The sequence below is a fragment of the Corythoichthys intestinalis genome, chromosome 21, assembly GCF_030265065.1.
Source record: "Corythoichthys intestinalis isolate RoL2023-P3 chromosome 21, ASM3026506v1, whole genome shotgun sequence".
Classification (NCBI taxonomy): Eukaryota; Metazoa; Chordata; class Actinopteri; order Syngnathiformes; family Syngnathidae; genus Corythoichthys; species Corythoichthys intestinalis.
Genome location: NC_080415.1, coordinates 31636716 through 31658339, shown reverse-complemented (window position 1 = coordinate 31658339; position 21624 = coordinate 31636716). Strand labels below are relative to the sequence as shown.

At 40.6% G+C, this 21624-nt stretch overlaps 1 protein-coding gene across 1 annotated transcript; it reads left to right on the top strand.

Moving 5' to 3' along the window:
- The first annotated feature begins 294 nt into the window (after positions 1-294).
- On the top strand, positions 295-6265 carry LOC130909937 (lysophosphatidic acid receptor 4-like). Its single transcript, XM_057826890.1, has 3 exons — positions 295-1108; positions 3753-3837; positions 6196-6265. Exons 1-3 carry the CDS (start codon positions 295-297, stop codon positions 6263-6265), a joined length of 969 nt encoding a protein of 322 aa, XP_057682873.1.
- Positions 6266-21624: the final 15359 nt, after the last annotated feature.

Genomic DNA, 21624 nt, shown 5'->3' with positions numbered 1-21624 from the left:
TATCAAATTATTATAACTCATACTAACATTTATCTTTTAAGAACTCTGAGTCTTTCCATCCATGGTTCCCTTTAAGTCTAAAATCTTCCAAATTAGATTGAAATGAAGTGGACCGTGTCATGGTAAACACATGACGTGCTAATGTTTGATTAGTACCTCGTTTCCATAAATACGTGCTTGGCCGAGCAAAACCAGCCAGGAATTTGCAAGTTGTTGTTGTTGTGAAGCATCAGCCCACAGAAGGTAAAGCAAGTAAAAGAGCAGAAACTTATTTGGATTTGTGCTCCTATCAGTATGGCCAACAATTCCTCCGTTTTTCCAGCTTTCTTTGACGGACCCCTTATAGAGTTGTGCGTCGGCATGGAGACCGGACTTTACATCTGGGGTATTTTTGCTTTTATTTGCTCTGTTGTCGGCGTTCCAGCAAGCTTGGCCATCTTATGGGAGATGTATAAAGCCTACAGAGGCAGAGCTCCTGTTACATCCGTCGATCTGTTTGTATTGAACCTCTCCATCATGGACGCCACTTACTTATCCATCCTACCGATGATCATCATCAGTGTGTTTAAAATTCAAAACAAGTTTGTAGACTCTTTCACCAACTTCATTTTCGGTTTGAATATATGCGGACGACCTCTTATGATGGCGTGCATCTGTCTGGATTCCTACGTGGCCGTGATTCACCCCATCTTCTACCGCAAGATGAAAAGTAGGACACCTAGGGTGGTCGGGGTGGCGGCTGTCTGGATGGTGACCTTGACCTCGTGCTGGCTATACTTCCGATACCGCTGGTTGTACTTCACCTTATATTCCACAACATACTACATCGTCGCCATGGTGGTCATCGGCATCTGCGACGCCTTCATCCTGCGGGCGTTGGTCGTGCCAGTACACGGCTGCAAAGGCATCCACCCGCAGAAGAAGAAAGCCATTCACATACTCACTAACAGTTTAGTGATGGTGGTCATCTCCTACCTCCCACCCACGCTTCTCTTCATATTTGGACTCCACTTGATGGCCGATAGGCGGGAATTCATATGCACCATCGCGATTCCGGTCGCCCTGACTTCAACGTCGGGGTCCGCCGTCATGCCCATGCTCTATTTAGGTAATATTGGCAAATTAGATTTTCTAAGGCTTAGATGTTGTAAGTAGAGTCGATCGGGTCCGATCACGTCATTTTCAAAGTATCGGAATCGGCAAAAAAATATCGGACATGCCTGGTTTTAATATATACATTTGTTAATTAAAACGGTTTCGAAATGTATTTAACGTTACAGACATAATGTGTTACATTCTTCCAGAGTCTTTAGTTTAGGCTTAAGGTAGGGTTCTCAAATTTATCGCGTTAATGGCGAGAATTAATATTTTTTACATTTATCACGTTACAATATATAACGCAATTAACGCATGCGCTGCACGACCCACTCACGCATTGTCGCGTTCAATCTATAATGGCACTGTTTTACCCATACTGTATATAAAGCTAATCGGCAGCGTAACATGAGTAGAGTGAATTTTGGCAGCCTTTTTTTTTAAATGGCTAAAGCCTTACAATCCCTCTCCCAACAATTAGAATAATCGTGGGAAGCAATGTGGGGAAGGAAGGTAGTAGTTGATCTTTTTCTTAACACCCTATGTTATTTCCCAACGCAGAGAAGATATATCAATTGGTACCACGACGCACAGTCATGGTTGCACTTCCCATCATGCATTTGGTCAGAAGTTATATGGCTACAGTATCATTTACTGAAAGCTCAACAAATACACTAGATGGCAATATTTAGTCACAATATACAAAGTCACATTTATCCTTTAAGAATTACAAGTCTTTCTATCCGTGGATCCCTCTCACAGAAAGAATGTTAATAATGTACATGCCATCTTGAGGATTTATTGTCATAATAAACAAATACAGTACTTATGTACTATATGTTGAATGTATATATTTGTCCGAGTTTTATTCATTTTTTTTCTTAATGCATTGCCAAAATGTATATGATCGGGAAAAATTATCGGGAATGATTGGAATTGAATCGGGAGCAAAAAAACATGATCGGAACAACCCTAGTTGTATGTGACAGGAATGGAAAATTCAAGCTAGAACTGAAATAAAAATCACTAAGAAGAAACACAGTAGAATTGATGAATGTTTATGGAATGCGTAGTAGAGCTGCCACAAAACATTATTTTCATAGTTAACTAAACTGATTATTTCTATTCAAATATACTGGTAAATCATGTTTTTCATGGTTTATTGTACAGACATTGTATCGTATTGTCCAGAACATTTACTGTATTTTACAAAGAATAACAAGAATGTGGTCTGCTTTAAATTTTAAAATGTCTTTAAATTATATTTTCAGTTTTAAAAAAGGTAATTTTCAGTTTTTCCTTTTTTTATATAAATACATAATCAAGGAAATCGTATCTTTTCTTATATTTACTTTTTGACTGTTTGTATTACTCAAACGCACCCAATATAAAATTAATAGGGCTGTCAAAATTATCGCATTAACGGGCGGCAATTAATTTTAAAAAATTAATCACGTTAAAATATTTGACGTATTTAACGCACATGCCCCACTCAAACACATTAAAATGACAGCACAGTGTAATGTCCACTTTTTACTTGTGTTTTATTGCTGTTTTGTCGCCCTCTGCTGGCGCTTGGGTGCGACTGATTTTATGGGTTTCAGCACCATGAGCATTGTGTAATTATTGACATCAACAATGGTGAGCTACTCGTTTATTTTTTTATTGAAAATTTTACAAATTTTATTAATACGAAAACATTAGGAGGGGTTATAATACAAAATTTCTATAACTTGTACTAACTTTTATCTTTTAAGAACTACAAGTCTTTCTATCCATGGATCGCTTCAACAGAATGTTAATAATGTTAATGCCATCTTGTTGATTTATTGTTATAATAAATACAGTAATTATGTACCGTATGTTGAATGTATATATCCGTCGTGTCTTATCTTTCCATTCCAACAATAATTTACAGAAAAATATGGCATATTTTATAGATGGTTTGAATTGCGAGTAATTACGATTAATTAATTTTTAAGCTGTAATTAACTCGATTAAAAATTTTAGTCGTTTGACAGCCCTAAAAATAAATAGCATTTATATCATAGTTTAAGAAAAACAGGCAGAACATATTTGATATTATGAACAGTTGGACTTGAAATGATTTGAATTTGCAGCGCTAAGACAATGGGCATATAAGTGCAGAACAGATACACGACGCCTTCTGACCATGGACGCCCAATGCGCACGTTGAAGGAAAAGAGTTTATTATTCCTTGTTACGGGTTGTTTTATTCTTATAACAAGCAGGAGATGATGACACAGAATTCAACAATAAAAAGAACAAAGAATTTACACTGAAAGACAGACAAACGGAAAAGACATGACGACCGGGACACAGTGTGTGTCGCACCTCCCAGCGCCTACACTTTTTACCCACTTCTAACTTGGTGGAAGGGTTAATTTCCTCTCTAGAATTGCTTGGAATGTGCAACCCCCAGCCCTGATCAGATTACATACATTGGTACGAGGACAAAGGGCCTGTGTGAATATAGGAAGAAAAGCAAAGCGGCATTTTTACATACCATTATTGAGAATAAATGGAAATATATTTCTTCAGCGTCATGCAGCTGACTGAACAAGACTGACGCTAACAATAGGTGGTAGACAAGACATCTACAAGCCCATGTCTGCACCATCAAATTCCGTAATCAGCTCTTCTGGACAGTCCAGAACAAATGGCTGGACATTTTGTCTTGCCAGAAGAAATATCTAATATGGAGGAACCCGCCACCAAGAAGTGAACACTCAGCACTCACGTGGCGCTGAGGATGGCAAAATCCTTAACTCTCATTGCCCTGAGAACAGTAACGCCCGATTTCTCTTGTCCAATCCACAACGGACAATAATCCTAAACAACGCCCAAACACATCCTTCTTCTGGACCACAGCCCGCCTCACCAGAGCCTTTAAAAGACTGAAAGACTAATCGTGCTCGTTTTTCTTGGGAATCTTTCGTTGACTTGTGATATGGTGACCTTGGATCCAGTTAGCCTCCTCGTCTGGGTCTCTCTGTGCTGTCTGATTGCTGCCGACTTGGAATAAATTGTCAACTTGTGTTTCAATGCCTTTTTCCAGCTTTTAAAATTTAGTCAGTACAAGGGTTAAGACTAAGGTGAACGCTTGGAGTTTGGCCTTTTGGCCAGGTTGTAGGGATTCTGCCGGCCCGGGTCGTTGGAATTGCGCTAGCGCGGTTCCGGCAGTTCGGTTGGCAATATTCCGGCAATCTTGCTAAAAGGTCAAATTCCTTGAATAAGATACTCAGAGTATATTTACTGTTTTTTTTTTTTTTTTTTTTTTTAATGAAACAAAAAATTTAATAAAAAGAACAAACAGCATACTGTTTTCTTCGTTTTTATGAAAAAAAAATCAGAAATTAAATAAGCTCATGTTGACTGTTGCTTTCCTTTTTTATTTTTTAATTAAAAAGATCTAAACAATTAATAAGTATTTACCATCAACTCATTCACCACCGTTAACAGTGACTGACATTAACTCTTTTTCGACTGTCAAAGAGGATTGGACGTCCCCAAAAAATTGGACCATTCTGAGGTTAATAATGTCTTGAAACAATTAATCTACTATTTTGCAAAATTGTTAGTGACTAATTTAATAGACGATTATTCATGGCAGCCCTACTAGGCCTCTAGTTAAAGACCAGTAAAAGTTTGTTGATTGTCTTGTGTTTTTGAAAGCTAAATGCCATTGATTGAATTCAATATTATGGGAATATCATTAAAACGCATATGATTTTGGGGACGTATTGAATTTTTTGCCTCCATTTTAATCATTTTTTTTGTAGATTATTAAATCCCAATGCATGGCCTCACTTTACTTTAGGGATCATGTTACAAATGAAAATCAGTCGGCAGGTGTGCATTTCCATCACCTTGGTGGCTGCAATACAGGTATTATTAGGCACACCTAGAGTGAGTTATAATTTACTGTAGTTACATATACAAACACTAGATGTCAGCAAATGTCGCTTTTTTTCAGTTAACATTCATTCATTTTCCGAGCCGCTTATCCTGACAAAGGGTTGCTGGAAGCTATCCCAGCTAACTCAGGGTAGCAGGCGGGGTTCACCTTGAATCAGGTGCCAGCCAATCGTAGAAGGAGACAAACGTCCATTCACACCCCCTTTAAAAAATTGTGTGTCTTTCCGGAACACTCTTTGTGGACCTTTTACAGAAAGTATGAGTTTGTTAAATGAACCGTACAATTGAAAAAATATGCAATCTTATTTCGATAAACACCTTATAATGTCCAGAGTGCAACTCCACCCTTGAGGGTTCCGGATAATCGTGTTGGATGAAGGTTCAATCAAGCCGGCGGGAAGTCTACTAGACTTTATTGATCTGTGCAGTATATGGCATTATATGACCCGGGATGGAAGCTGTATGTTCCGGATTTGAGCATAGTGCTTGTCCCGTTCTATATCAAATCTGATCATTTGCTCTCATTTGCCTTGCTATGGCTCACCAAATGGCATTGGAGCAGTTTTGTAAAATTGCTGTCAGGAAGATGGCTACCCAAACTGGTGTTTGTCAAGAACAGATTTTGAAGATCCTTACCTTTGATCTTGTAAACTGGTGCTGAACTACAGTCGGCAACTGATCTACATATTACATGTTCCCAAAATCTATAGACCTATATGATTTCTAGTGCTTATAGCCATCAATAAGAATGATACCTGAAACAAAACAGAGAAAAAAATCATGAGATGTAGTTTATATTAATTCAATGAAGACTATTGATTCTGACATAGTCAAGACCAAATATTGCCTGACACCAGAAATCACTGAGACAAGTCAAGACCAAGACTTTTGGAAAACAAGACCAAATCTTTCTGAAGTGAATTCCGAGACCTTACAACGTACAAATGTTGGCTTGACGTGGCAGCAAAACTCTGACCAGTTAAGGGTAAATTTTTTTGTGTAGTTTTTGGAAGACCATGACTGAACAAAAACAAGGATCAAGACCAAGGCTCCACATCTTGTGAGTCGAGTCCGAGGGTGAGGATGAGACCTTAAACCAGTAGTCTTGAGTCTTGAACGTACATTATATCAAGCGGCACTACCAGTTGTGTTGTGTTGTAGGGCTGCGTTCAAGACCACAACTTCCCTGAAACCAGAAATCATTGAGATGAGCCAAGATCAAGAGTTTTAGAAGTCAAGACCAAGACAGAGTCTTTCTGAAGTCAGGTCCGAGACCTGACAATGTACAAATGTTAGCTTGACATGGCAGCGAAACTGACCAGTTGAGGGTAATTTTTCGTGTGTAGTTTTTGGAAGACAAAAACAAGGATCAAGACCAAGGCAACAGCTTTTGGGAGTTGAGTCCAAGGGCTAGGATGAGACCTTAAACAAGGTCTGGTCATGAGCGTAAATTACTTCAACCGGCACTACCAGTTCTGTTTTAGTGTTGCGTTCAAGACCAAGTCTTGCCTGAAACCAGAAATCACTGAAACAATTCAAGATCAAGACTTTTGGAAGTCAAAACCAAAACCGAGTCTTTCTGAATTCATGTCTGAGACCCTACAATGTAAAAATTTTAGCTTGGCGTGGCTGCGAAACTCTGACCAGTTGAGCGTAATTTTTTGTGTGTGTCGAGTTTCTCGAAGACCAAGACTGAAATAAAACAAGGATCAACACCAGGGCTACAGTTCTTGGGAGTCAAGTCCAAGGCTAGGATGAGGATGAGACCTTAAACCAGATCCGGTCTTAAGTGTACACTACATCAACCAGCAGTACCAGTTCTGTCGTATTATTGTGTTCAAGACCACAACTTCCCTGAAACCAGAAATCATTGAGATGAGCCAAGATCAACAGTTTTAGAAGTCAAGACCAAAACCTAGACCAAGACTGAGTCTTTCTGAAGTCAGGTCCGACACCTTACAGCGTTGAAATGTTAGCCTGACGTGGCAGCAAAACTCTGACCAGTTTTTTTTTTTTTTTTTTTTTGTGATTAGTTTCTGAAAGACCAAGATTGACCAAAAACAAGGATCAAGACCAAGACTACAGCTCTTGGGAGTCGGGTCCGAGGGCTAGGATTAGGATGAGACCTTAAAGCAGGTCTGGTCTTGAGTGTACATGACATCAACCAGCACTACCAGTCCACTTTTAGTGTTGCGTTCAAGACCAAGTCTTGCCTGAAACCAAAAATCACTTCAAGATCAAGACAGAGCCTTTCTGAAGTCCGAGACGTTACAACGTTGAAATGTTAGCTTGACGTGGCAGCGAAACTCTGACTGGTTAAAGGTAAAAAAAAATTTGTGTAGAGTTTTTGGAAGACCAAGACTGAAAAAAAAAACAAGGATCAAGACCAAGGCTGCAGTTCTTGGGAGTTGATTCCAAAGGCTAGGATTAGGATGACACCTTAAACCAGGTCCCGTCTTGAGCGTACATTGTATCAACCGGCACTATCAGCTCTGTTTTAATGTTGCGTTCAAGACCAAGTCTTGCCTGAAACCAGAAATCACTGAGACAAGTCAAGATCAAGACTTTTGGAAGTCAAGACCAAGACCAAATCTTTCTGAAGTGAAGTCCGAGACCTTACAACGTAAAAACGTGGCAGCGAAACCAGTTAAGGATAAATTTATTGTGCAGTTTTTGGAAGACCATGACTGAACAAAAACAAGGATCAAGACCAAGGCTACAGTTTTTTGGAGTCAAGTCCGAGGGCTAGGATTAGGATGAGACCTTAAACAAGATCCGGTCTTGAGTGTACACGACATCTACCGGTTATGTCATATTGTTGCGTTCAAGACCACGACTTCCCTGAAACTAGAAGTCATTGAGATGAGCCGAGATCAACAGTTTTAGAAATCAAGACCAAAACCGAGACCAAGACTGAGTCTTTCTGAAGTCAGGTGCGAGATCTTCAACTTGGTCTGGTCTCTGGCATACAATGGTTGACTTGACATGGCATAGGGTCTTAACCTTACCAGTTAAAATCTTCCGAATAAGATTGAAATTAAGCCGGCTGTGTCATTGTAAACATACTATATGCTAATGTTTGGTCAGCGCCTGTTTTCCATAAATACGTGCTCAGCCTATAGCAAAACCAGCCATTTGTAAGTGTTCCTTGTTATGCGTCAGTGCACGGAAGGTAAACGAGCAGAAATGGATTTTGGATGTGTGCTTCTTTGATGATGGCCAACAATTCCTCCGTCTTCACAGTTTCGGAGAAAGTACCAATTATTGAGATGTGTGTTGGCATGGAGATCGGGCTTTACATCTGGGGTATAGCTACCTTAATTTTGTGCGTTGTGGGAATTCCCGCAAGTTTCGCCATCTTGTGGGAGATGTATAAAGCCTTCAGAGACAGAGCTCCTGTCACTTCCGTCAGTCTGTTTCTCTTGAACCTCTCCATCATGGACGCCATCTTATTCTTCTGCCAACCGATAACGGTCGTCAGCGTGTTTAAATTTAGAATCCGTTTGATCGAGTCTTTCACCAGCGCGGCGTACAATTTAAGCCTATGCGGACGACCTCTTATGATGCATTGCATCTGTTTGGATTACTACGTGGCCGTGGTTCATCCCATTTTCTACCGCAGGATGAAAAGTGAGACTCCCAGGGCGGTCGGCGTGGCGGCGGTCTGGATGTTGACCTTCATATCAGGCGGGATTTACTTCCACTGCCCCCTGTTGTACTTTAGCTTTTATTCCACGATGTACTACATCATCGCCATGGTGGTCATTGGCTTCTGCGACGCTTTCATCCTACAGGTGTTGGTAGCGCCGGCGAAGGACCGCAATGGCATCCACCCTCAGAAGAAGAAAGCCATTTATATCATCACGAACAGTTTGGTGATGGTGGTCATCTCCTACCTCCCGCCAACAGTTCTTTTCATATTTGGACTCTCCTTGATGTCTGATAGACGGCAATTCATATGCACCATTGGGATACCGGCCTCCCTGACTGGAACGTCGGGGTCCGTCATCATGCCCATGCTGTATTTAGGTAACATTGGCAAATTAGATTGTCTAAGGCTTAGGTGTTGTAAATGAGAGGAATGGAAATTTTGAGATAGAACTGTAAAGAAATCATCTGGAAGAAGCTTCAAGTGGAAGTGATGAACGTACGTTTATGGAATGTAAATAGGGTTTCTAACAGTCATTTCCATCACATTGACTAGCACTCAATTTTTAGTAAAATTTGGTAACGTTGCTATTGTGCACATGCAAGTAGTTTCTTTTGCATCAGTTATTTTGTTCATCTTTTGTACCAACAGTTCAAAAAGTCACCTTTTCAACAAAATATGTTAGATTTCTGTGTGGGGGTGTAAGTTTTAACTTGAGTAAACTTTTAGAACAGCACTTGAGTGAAATTTCATCAATGTATCAGTAGAGTAGATATATTTGTATGTCCCATAATTTTTGGACTTTAAGCACACCTAACTATAAGCCGCCACCCATCAAATTTAACACGAAAAGTACGGCATTTATTCATAGATAAGCCGCAATGGACTATAAGCCACAGCTGTCCACATGGGATATTTACACAAAAAGATATTAATCGGTGTTCTGCCAAAATCTCCTACATCGGCGAAACGTCTACATCAGTCGAATTTGACACCCAAAGTACTACCGCTACCGCTCTAAACTTGTTTTGTTTAGATGCATACATGCATAACGTACTAAAAAAAAATGCCTGAAGAAATTACTTAAATGTAGTTATATCAAATAAGGATGGTTTAAATTCGCTACGTGACTAATGTGGTCAACTGCTTCAAAGCTAATACAAAAAAACACAATGGTTAAAAGTATTAGAGGGTAATACATGCAAAAAGTATTGTTGAGGCAGTGAAAAGGTTCTAAAACACTAAATAAAAATCAAAATAGTGAGTACTTGCCGCTTCTAACCGACGTGCGCATGCGTGTGGATGCTTCCGCAGGCGCGCTGAGCATTGTGTAGGACGTTTCGCCGCGTAGTAAGGGATGGCCGAACACCGGTAACACTTTATTTGACAGCGTCATCATAGGATGTCAAAAGACCAAATGAACCACCATGAAGCTTTGAACCAATTTGCTACAAAGTTTCATTGCTTCAAGTAGCTTCATTTTGATATCACTTCTCCCTTGGAGGAGACCGTCAACCTCTGCAGCCACCTGCTGTAAACACTGTTGTCGTCCAACATGCCTCCTAGCATGCATTGCAGCGCTACAGATGCAAATAATAATCAAAATTCATGTTCTATGCTAATTATTTCTTCAGTTGCTGTTCCAGCTGTTTCATGAATTGCTAGTTATAGTATTTAGCAACACTTTATTTGACAGTGGCGCCATAAGACTGTCATAAGACAATTTTAAGTATAACATGACACTGCCATGAGCATTAACGAATGCTTATGACAGATGTCATTTTGTGTCATCCGACAAATTATCTCCCTTTTGAATTGATATAAAAGATCCGAGCTGGACATAAATGGATTTAGCGACATAATTTGCTGGATGACACTTAATGACATAAGCATTCATAATGCCCATGATAGTGTCATGTCATAATTATGACTGTCTTATGGTAGTGCTATGATGCCGCTGCCAAATAAAGTGTTACCAAATACCATAACTAGCAATTCATGAAACAACTGGAACAGCAACTGAAGAAATAACTAGCACAGAACATGAAATTGGATTGTTATTTACATATGTAGCGCTGCAATGCATGCCCGGACGCATGTTGGACGACAACAGTGTTGACAACAGGTCGCAGAGGTTGACTGTCTCCCGTCTCTCATAATGACACTTAATGACATCAGTCATCAGCATTCATAATGCCCATGATAGTGTCATGTCTTAATTATGACGGTCTTATGACAGTCTTTTGATGCCTCTGTCAAAAAAAGTATTACCTATTAACCCAAATAAATCAACAAATAAGCCGGACTGTACTATAAGCCGCAGGATTCAAAATGAGGGGAAAAAAGGAGCGGCATATAGCCTGAAAAAATTACGGTACTTTGAAATCTCTACAAATTGCTCCATTTTCAAACGGCTTTGTTGGAAGTCAAGACCAAGACTGAAGCTCTTTGTAGTCTATTCTAAAGACTCGACTTAAGACCTTAAACCAGGTCCAGTCTTGGGGTTTTGACATAGCGCTCAAGCAGAGGTGGGTAGTATTCCGTTACATGTACTCCGTTACATTTACTTGAGTAACTTTTGAGAAAAATGTACTTTTAAGAGTAGTTTTACTAAGCCACACTTTTTACTTGAGTAGATTTGTGAAGAAAAAACCCAACTCTTACCCCGCTACTTCTGGCTACACAAGGGTCGTTACATTTTTCGTCTTTATTCTACATTATGTATTTATTATTATTTTTTGCTAGCAATGCCATTGCCAAGAATAGCGCTACTAATTTCACCAATGAGACGTCGCAACAATAATGACATGACTCCATCTCACCAATCAGACGCAAAGTTGTTCAATCCCGCGTCTTTAAAGCGCTGTCACAAATTTTCACTGGATACTTTTTCACTTGTACTTTAGTACATTTTTTGGATGACTACTTTTACTCTTACTTGAGTAATATTTTTTTGAAGTAACGCTACTCTTACTAGAGTACAATTTTTGGCTAAGACTTGCCCAAAATCAGAAATCACTTAGACAAGTCAAGAACAACACTTTTGGAAGTTAAAACCACAACCGAGTCTTTCTGAAGTCAGGTCCGAGACCTTGAACCGGGTCTGGTCTCTAACGTACAATTTTTAACTTGATGGCAGCACATAGAGAGTGAACTTGTTTTTATTTTGCCAAGAAATCGTAATCGACAACGGAAAATCGGGTTTGAAAATAAGCGGAATTTTCTTGTTAGGCAAAATCAAACAGCCCTATTTGAGACCTTAAACCATGTCCAGTCTTGGGGTTCTGAGATAGCGCTTAAGACCAGGACCAAGACTTGCTCGAAACCAGAAATCACTAAGACAAGTCAAGTTCAAGACTTTTGGAAGTTAACAACAGTCTTTCTGAAGTTAAGTCCTAGACCTTAAACCAGGTCTGGTCTCTCTCGTACAATGACTTGACATGCCAGCACATTGAGGAAGAACTTTGATTAAGTGTAAAATCTTCCAAATAAGATTGAAATGAAGCAGGCCGTGTCATTGTAAACACATGATGTGCTAATGTAGCACCCGTTTTCCATAAATACGTGCTTGACTGGGTAAAACCAGTCAGGAATTTGCAAGTTGTTGTTATTAACCGTCAGCCAAGCGAAAGGTAAAGGAGCAGAAACGGATTTTGGATTTGTGCTCCTTTGAGGATGGCCAACAATTCCTCCGTTTTCCCAGCTTTGGAGAAAGGACTCATTCTTGAGATGTGCGTTGGCATGGAGACCGGACTTTACATTTGGAGTGTTTTTTCCATCCTATCCTGCGTTGTGGGCATTCCCGCAAGTTTAGCCATTTTGTGGGAGATGTATAAAGCCTACAGAGGCAGAGCTCCTGTCACATCCATCAATCTGTTTCTGTTGAACCTCTCAATCATGGACACCATCTTATTATTATTCCAACCGATAGCAGTCGTCAGTGTGTTTAAATTTAAACCTGGTCTGCTGGAGTCTTTCAACAGCGGGGTGTTTGCTTTGAACCTATGCGGACGACCGCTTATGATGGCGTGCATCTGTCTGGATTTCTACGTGGCTGTGGTTCACCCTATCTTCTACCGCAAGATGAAAAGTGTGACGCCAAGGGCGGTCGGCGTGGCGGCAGTCTGGATGTTGACCTTGATCTCAGGCGGGATTTACTTCCGCTACCCCATGTTGTACTATTCGTTGTTTTCCACAACGTACTTCATCGTCGCCATGGTGGTTATCGGCATCTGCGACGCTTTCATCCTGCAGGCGTTGGTAGCGCCGGCGAAGGACCGCAAAGGTGTCCACCCGCAGAAGAAGAAAGCTATTCACATACTCACCAACAGTTTGGTCATGGTGGTCATCTCCTACCTCCCACCCACGGTTCTCTTCATATTCGGACTCCCCTTGATACCCGATTTGCAGCAATTCATATGCACCATCGGGATTCCAGTCGCTATTACTTCAACGTCAGGGTCCGCCGTCATGCCAGTGCTGTATTTAAGTTACATTGGCAAATTAGATTGTCTAAGGCTTTGGTGTTGTAAGTGACAGGAATGGAAAATTTGAGATAGAACTGAAATTATCTGGAAGCAGTTTAAAGGGATCTTCGGACTTAAAGACTTGTAGGCTCTTTTAAGCTACAATTGTTCTCTTTTACTAAAATATGTTATTAGTAGGGCTGTCAAAATTATCGCGTTAACGGGCGTTAATTTTTTTAATTAATCACGTTAAAATATTAGACGCAATTAACGCACATGCCCCGCTCAAACAGATTAAAATGACAGCAGTGTAATGTCTGCTTGTTACTTGTTTTTTGGTGTTTGGCGCCCTCAGCTGGCGCTTGGGTCCAAATGATTTTATGGGTTTAAGCACAATGAGTGAGCATGGTGTAATTATTGACATCGACAATGGCGAGCTACTAGTTTATTTTTTGAATGAAAATTTTACAAATTTTAATCAAACGTAAACATTAAGAGGGGTTTTAATAGAAAATTTCTATAACTTGTACTAACATTTATCTTTTAAGAACTACAAGTCTTTCTATCCATGGATCGCTTTAACAGAATGTTAATAATGTAAATGCCATCTTGTGGATTTTTTGTTATAATAAACAAATACTTATGTACCGTATGTTGAATGTATATATCAGTCTTGTGTCTTATCTTTCCATTCCAACAATAATTTACAGAAAAATATGGCATATTTTAGAGATGGTTTGAATTGCGATTAATCAATTTTTAAGCTGTAATTAACTAGATTAAAAATTTTAATCGTTTGACAGCCCTAGTTATTAGAAACACATATTATTGCCATATTATTGATTTAAAAATCTCTAACGTTTCTTACGTTTTGACCTACGGAGGGCGCCATGTTTTACTGGCGCAATGCACTCGGATGATGCGGTTGGCCTGGACTGGGAGAATAGCTGTGCTAACTAGCAAGCGAAGCTAGTATGACGATTGGCATGATTTCGTCACATTCTACTGCTGGTCTGATTGTTTTGTTCCAGAGATGTGGGATTAGTTCCCAATGTTGTACCTGCATCCACTTCCAGCTCATCAGCAGTGTATTTAAACCGATCCTAGGCGGCTTGCCGAGATATTGGCTTGCTGCCATATGACAGTTTGTACATCCCTCTGTTGTTAGTTGAATCATTGCCTTGTTTTTTTTCATTTGTCTGCCTCTTACCGCAGTTTTACCTCGGGTTTTTGTTTTTAATATATCCCCGACCTACTGTCACGGACAGTACAGAGCCCGATGCGATAGGTGAAAAACCGTAAAGTAGCGCCCCAAACCAAAATTTTAGTTGTTTTTTTCTTGTTTGAACGTTTTTTTTTTTTTCCACTTTTTTTCCCCCAATTAAAAAAGCTTATGTACTGAATATATGTACATTTTATTTTGTTTTTAAGCAATTGAATTGTAATAATTATGATAACTTTTAAACATGTTACTGTCCCACTGAATTATTTTTAAAGAATAAAGTAGAAAAATACTGGTCCTTATTAAATGCTTCAATGAGAGTCGACTAAAATCCACTCAACCTGCTCATTTACACACGACGAGTTGCCACAGCAACTGTTTAACAGGTTAAACGATGATTGATGCATGTGGCGCCTTAAGGTTTCGGCTTCCCAGCATCTCTGGCAAGAGCAAAACTTAATGTCTGTCAATCATCGTTAACTTTAACAAGCAACTTCAGTATACTGCCTGATCAAGAAAAACGACCGGAGTGAGAGACTACGGGATCGGATCGGGACAGCTCTATTAAATACTGAATTTTTTAATTTATGTTTTAATTGAAAAAAAAAATCCGCAATGGACTGAGGGTGTGAAGTTTGAAGAGCGAAGTAGTGAGAGATTACTGTACTGTGTCATTTTTATTTTGCCAACAAATCGAAATTGACAATGAAAAATCGGGATTGAGAGAAAGTGATCATGATTTTGTTGTTAGGCAAAATCGAACAGCCCTACTTGAGAGGTCCAGTCGTGGGGTTCTGACATAGCACTCTAGACCAGGACCAAGACTTGCTCGAAACCAGAAATCACTAAGACAAGTCAAGATCAAGACTTTTGGAAGACCAAGACCAAGTCTTTCTGAAGTCAAGTCTAAGACCTTACAACGTGAAAATGTTAGCTTGACGTGGCTGCGAAACTCCAGTTAAGCGTAATTTTTTTGTGTAGTTTTTAGAAGAGCAAGACTGAACAAAAACAAGGATCAAGACCCAGGCTACAGTTCTTGGGAGTGAAGTCTTAGGGCTAGGATGAGACCTTAAACCAGGTCCGGTCTTGAGCGTACAATACATTAACCGGCACTACCAGATCTGTTGTAGTGTTGCGTTCAAGACCACGACTTCCCTTAAACTAGAAATGACTGAGACAACTCAAGATCAAGACTTTTGGAAGTCAAGACCAAAACCGAGTCTTTCTTAAGTCAAGTCTGAGATCTTACAACGTACAAATGTTAGCTTGACGTAGCTGCGAAACTCTGACCAGTTAAGCGTATTTTTTGTGTGTGTAGTTTTAAGAAGGACAAGACTGAACAAAAACAAGGATCAAGACCCAGGCTACAGTTCTTGGGAGTCAAGTCCGAGGGCTAGGATGAGGATGAGACCTTAAACCAGGTCCGGTCTTGCGCGTACGTTACATCAACCGGCAGTACCAGCTCTGTTGTAGTGTTGCGTTCAAGACCATGACTTTCCTGAAACCAGAAATCCCCGAGACAAGATCAAGCCGGAATCTTTTTTAAGTCAAGTCTGAGACCTTGCAACGTACAAATGTTACCTTGACGTGGCTGCGAGACTCTGACCAGTTAAGCGTAATTTTTGTGTGTTCAGTTTTTGGAAGACCAAGACTGAACAAGAACAAGGATCAAGACCATGGCTACAGTGCTTGGGAGTCAAGTCCGAGGGCTAGGATGAGGATGAGACCTTAACCCAGGTCCAGTCTTGAGCGTACATTACATCAACCGGCACTACCAGTTCTGTTGTATTGCTGCGTTCAGGACCACGACTTACGAATAAGTCCGAAACCTTAAACCAGGTCTGGTCTCAAGTATACAGTGGCTTGACATGACAGCACATTGAGGATGAGCTTTGATTAAGTGTAAAATCTTCCAAATAAGATTGAAATGAAGCCGTGTCATTGTAAACACATGATGCGCTCATGTTTGGTTAACACCTCCTTTACATAAATACGTGCTTGGCCTCGCAAAACCAGCCAGGAATTTGCAAATTGCTTGCATTAAGCGTCAACCACGCAAAAGGGAAAGCAAGTAAACGAGCAGAAACGGTTTTCGCGTTTGTGCTCCATTGAGGATGGCCAACAATTCCTCTGTCTTCACAGATTTGGAGGACATGCACATTTTGGAGATATGCGCCGGGATGGAAATTGGGATTTACATCTGGGGGCTTTCTTCATTGATTTGCTGCGTTGTAGGTCTTCCCGCAAGTTTGGCCATCTTGTGGGAGATGTATAAAGCCTACAGAGACAGAGCTCTTGTCACTTCCAGCAATCTGTTTATCTTGAACCTCTCCATCATGGACGCCGGTTTCTTAATTATTCTACTGATCACCATCGGCAGTGTGTTTAAATTCAAAATCAAGTTGGTAGAGTCTATTGCTGACGCGGGGAGCGCTTTGAACATTTGTGGACGGCCGCTAATGATGGCGTGCATCTGTCTGGATTACTACGTGGCCGTGCTTCACCCAATCTTCTACCGGAGGATGAAAAGTGTGACGCCCAGGGCGATCGGGGTGGCGGCGGTTTGGATGGTGACCTTGATCTCGGGCGGGATTTACTTCCGCTACCCCATGTTGTACTATTCGTTGTTTTCCACAACGTACTTCATTGTCGCCATGGTGGTCATTGGGATCTGCGACGTCTTTATCCTGCAGGCGTTGGTAGCGCCGGCGAAGGACCGCAAAGGTGTTCACCCGCAGAAGAAGAAAGCCATTCACATTCTCACTAACAGTTTGGTGGTAGTGGTCATTTCCTACCTCCCACCCACGATTCTCTTCATATTTGGAATCCCCTTGATGCCCAATTTGCGACATTTCATATGCACCATCGGGATTCCAGTCGCTCTAACTTCAACGTCGGGGTCCGTCGTCATGCCCATGCTCTATTTAGGTAACATTGGCAAATTAGATTGTCTAAGGCTAAGATACTATAAGTGACAGGAATGAAAAATTTGAGATAGAACTGAAATTGTTCAGAAGAAACTCAAGGTAGAATTGATTAACGTACAGTGGGGCAAATAAGTATTTAGTCAACCACCAATTGTGCAAGTTCTCCTACTTGAAAAGATTAGAGAGGCCTGTAATTGTCAACATGGGTAAACCTCAACCATGAGAGACAGAATGTGGGAAAAAAAACAGAAAATCACATTGTTTGATTTTTAAAGAATTTATTTCCAAATTAGAGTGGAAATAGGTATTTGGTCACCTACAAACAAGCAAGATTTCTGGCTGTCAAAGAGGTCTAACTTCTTCAAACGAGGTCTAACGAGGCTCCACTCGTTACCTGTATTAATGGCACATTTTTTAACTCATTATCGGTATAAAAGACACCTGGCCACAATCTCTGTCAGTCACACTCCAAACTCGACTATGGCCAAGACCAAAGAGCTGTCGAAGGACACAAGGCTGGGAAGACTGAATCTGCAATAGGTAAAACGCTTGGTGTAAAGAAATCAACTGTGGGAGCAATTATTAGAAAATGGAAGACATTCAAGACCGCTGATAATCTCCCTTGATCTGGGGCTCAATGCAAGATCTCACCCCGTGGCGTCAAAATGTTACAAGAACGGTTAGCAAAAATCCCAGAACCACACGGGGGGACCCAGTGAATGACCTATAGCAGGGGTGGGCAAACCGGTTCTCGAGGGCCGCAGTGGGTCCTGGTCTGTGTTCCAACTGATCCAGCACCGAGCTTTTAACCAATGAGGTTTCAATGGAAACAAAAAGCACCTGACTGCAATCTACTGATTGCACTTATAACACACCAGATTGGTGAAAAGGTGTCCTCTTGCAGCAAAAACCCGCACCCACAGCGGCCCTCTGTGTAATAGTTTGCCCACCCCTGACCTATAGAGCAGGGGTTTTCAACCCAGTCCTCAAGGCACACTGTGGGTCCTGGTTTTTGTTCCAGCCGATCCAGCAGAGACAGTTGAACCAATGAGGCTTCTGCTAAAACAAGCCACACCTGACTGCAATCAACTGATTGCACTTGTAAAACACCAGATTGGGGAAAAAGTGTTGTCATCTTGTTTGGTAAGAATGAAATCCTGCACCCACAGTGTGCCTTAGTGGAATAGGTTGGGGACCCCTGCTATAGAGAGCTGGGACCACAGTAACAAAGGCTACTATCAGTAACACAATGTGCCGCCAGGGACTCAAATCCTGCACTGCCAGACGTGTCCCCCTCCTGAAGAAAGTACACGTCCAGGCCCGTCTGTGGTTCGCTAGAAAGCATTTGGATGATCCAGAAGAGGACTGGGAGAATGTGTTATGGTCAGAGATGAAACCAAAATAGAACTTTTTGGTAGAAACCCAGGTTCTCGTGTTTGGAGGAGAAAGAATACTGAATTGCATCTGAAGAACACCATACCCACTGTGAAGCATGGGGGTGGAAACATGCTTCGAGGCTGTTTTTCTAAACAGGGACAAGGACGACTGATCTGTGTAAAAGAAAGAATGAATGGGGCCATGTATCGAGAGAATTTGAGTGAAAATCTCCTTCCGTCAGCAAGGGCATTGAAGATGAGACGTGGCTGGGTCTTTCAGCATTACAATGATCCCAAACACACAGCCAGGGCAACAAAGGAGTGGCTTCGTAAGAAGCATTTCAAGGTCCTGGAGTGGACTAGCCAGTCTCCAGATCTCAACCCCATAGAAAATCTGTGGAGGGAGTTGAAAGTCCGTGTTGCCCAACGACAGCCCCAAAACATCACTGCTCTAGAGGAGATCTGCTTGGAGGAATGGGCCAAAATACCAGCAACAGTGTGTGAAAAGCTTGTGAAGAGTTACAGAAAACGTTTGGCCTCCGTTATTGCCAACAAAGGCTACATAACAAAGTATTGAGATGAACTTTTGGTATTGACCAAATACTTTTTTTCCACCATGATTTGCAAATAAATTCTTTAAAAATCAAACAATGTGATTTTCTGGGTTTTCCACATTCTGTCTCTCATGGTTAAGGTTTACCCATGTTGACAATTACAGGCCTCTCTAATATTTTCAAGTGGGACAACTTGCACAATTAATGGTTGACTAAATACTTATTTGCCCCATTGTATATGGAACTTATAGTAGGGTAGTCACAAAAGATTTTCATGCTAGTTAGTGACTGTTAATAGTTTGTTGTCTTGTATGTTGTGAAAGCTCAATGCCTTAGAATTAAATATTGCAGGCTTGTCAATGAAACAAATGATTTTGTGTACTCGATTTCACTGTTTTTTTGTAAATTGTTCAATCCCAAAGCATGACCTCACTTGAGGATCACGTTAAAAACTAGAAACTGCAATTTCTGGAGGAATTGCTATGGGGCTTTGCTGTGCGGAGATCCAGATTTTAGCCCCGCCCATGATGATTTGGGGACATTTCGGGGACAATATTTGGGGACACGGGTTTTTTTGCCATTGGAAATGAATGGGAAATTTGGACGTCCATGGCCGTCAATAGGATCCACTTACAAATGCGTCATTGGAGTCCAAGTCCATTGGCATCAATAGAATTGACGTACATGGCGGTCAGTGGCATCAGTGCCATTTGAAATGGGAAATTTGGACGTCCATGGCCATCAATATGCGTAAATGGAGTCCAAGTACATTGGCGTCATTAGAATTGACATACATGGCCGTCAATGGCATTAACCAAAGTAAATGCAGTACGTCGACGGTTGCTTTCCATCACCTCAGTGAGCATCATATTTTAACATTTGCTGTAGTTACACATATAAACACTAGATGTCAGCAAATGTTCCTTTTGTAGCGTTAACGTTGTAAAGCAGGGGTCCCCAAACTTTTTCCTGTGAGGGCCACATAACTTTTCCCTTCTCTGATGAGGTCAGTTTGTAACAGAAAAAGCGTGACGATTGCAGGAGTGCCTAAATGTAAAAAAATTATCGTTTTTCAGAAAGCCACAATCAAATAACCCTTTCTGGATTCTTCACGGAACAAAAGTAAATAAAATAATAATATAATATAATAATAATAAATAATAATAACACTATTAAAATAGATAACCAAATAACCCTTTCTGAGTTCTTCACACAAAAAGGCCAGGAAATAAATAACACTATTGAGAAAAAAAAAAAAAAAATTCAAAATGCTCTCTGGTATTGTTCAGGGGGGCAGACCAAATGTGGAGGCGGGCTGTAGTTTGGAGACCCCTGTTGTAAAGTGAAATTGTGTTTTATTCCATAGATATCAAATGTAGCTACTAGCTAGATGTGTAAAGCGCTCTGTGATCATTTGTCAGCCATTTTGTGACAGTGCCATTTAGTAGCTTTGTCACTTTTAATTTTGGGTCTTAAAATTTATTCATTTTACTTTCACTCAATTTGGTTGGAGTTAATTTACTCAAATACATTATAAATTAAGGATGTCTCGATCGCATATTTTTGCAGTCACATGATTTTGAGAATCTGCCGATACAGAATCCCGATCAGATACCGGAAAAAGTTATTTATCTCATATAATTTGAACAAAAGTTCCAAACATGTTGCACTACTGTACGTTTTACAGTACTTCCCCTTTCACTTTTTCCAGGAGTGTTGCAGACTATAAAAGGTACATATTTTTGTATCTTCTGGCAATGCCATTGTATTTCTGGATTATTTTGTTACTTTTCAGCTCTTAGAAAATGCAAATTAGGGCCTTGATGATATTGTAAAAAGTTAACATTGCGATTTAAATCGCCAAGGCTCCACTCTTACTTTTTGCACACAGCACAAAATGTAGGCACACCCATAATTTTCATTGAATCACCTTTAACGCCATGCTTCTAATCACTCTCCATCACATTCATACGAGTGAGTCCACTCAAAATCCTTCACGATTTGACGCTCACCCTGAAGAAAACAGCCTCTGACAACGAAGATTGACTAAACGATGCCTGACACATTCGTGCCTTTGCCTGTAGAGCTCCAGAGCCTTCACTTACCAGATCAAAGCTACAAACCTGTCAATCATCGTTAACTAACTAGCAAACTTCTGCTGCACTTCTGACCAAAAAAAGCAGCAGAAGGGAGAGTGTGGGGCTCTACGGGCATGAAACAGAAAAATAAATCAATTTTTAAAATTAAAAACCCGATCCTTTTTACCTGATTTCGATCCTCCGAAAATTGGAGCGATTGGCCCGACATCCGTATAATGAATACTTGCGTGATATTGTATGTGGTCCACCGTCACAGACATCATAATCATAAAAGTCAAGGTACGGTACAATATTATC

Bases quoted from the DNA above. Each gene is read 5' to 3' on its own strand.
- LOC130909937 (XM_057826890.1), top strand. From the start codon at position 295: ATGGCCAACAATTCCTCCGTTTTTCCAGCTTTCTTTGACGGACCCCTT. The intron at 1,109-3,752 runs GTAATATTGGCA...TTCCGTAATCAG, and splicing joins CATGCCCATGCTCTATTTAG to CTCTTCTGGACAGTCCAGAA. The intron at 3,838-6,195 runs GTGAACACTCAG...GTTGTGTTGTAG, and splicing joins GAGGAACCCGCCACCAAGAA to GGCTGCGTTCAAGACCACAA.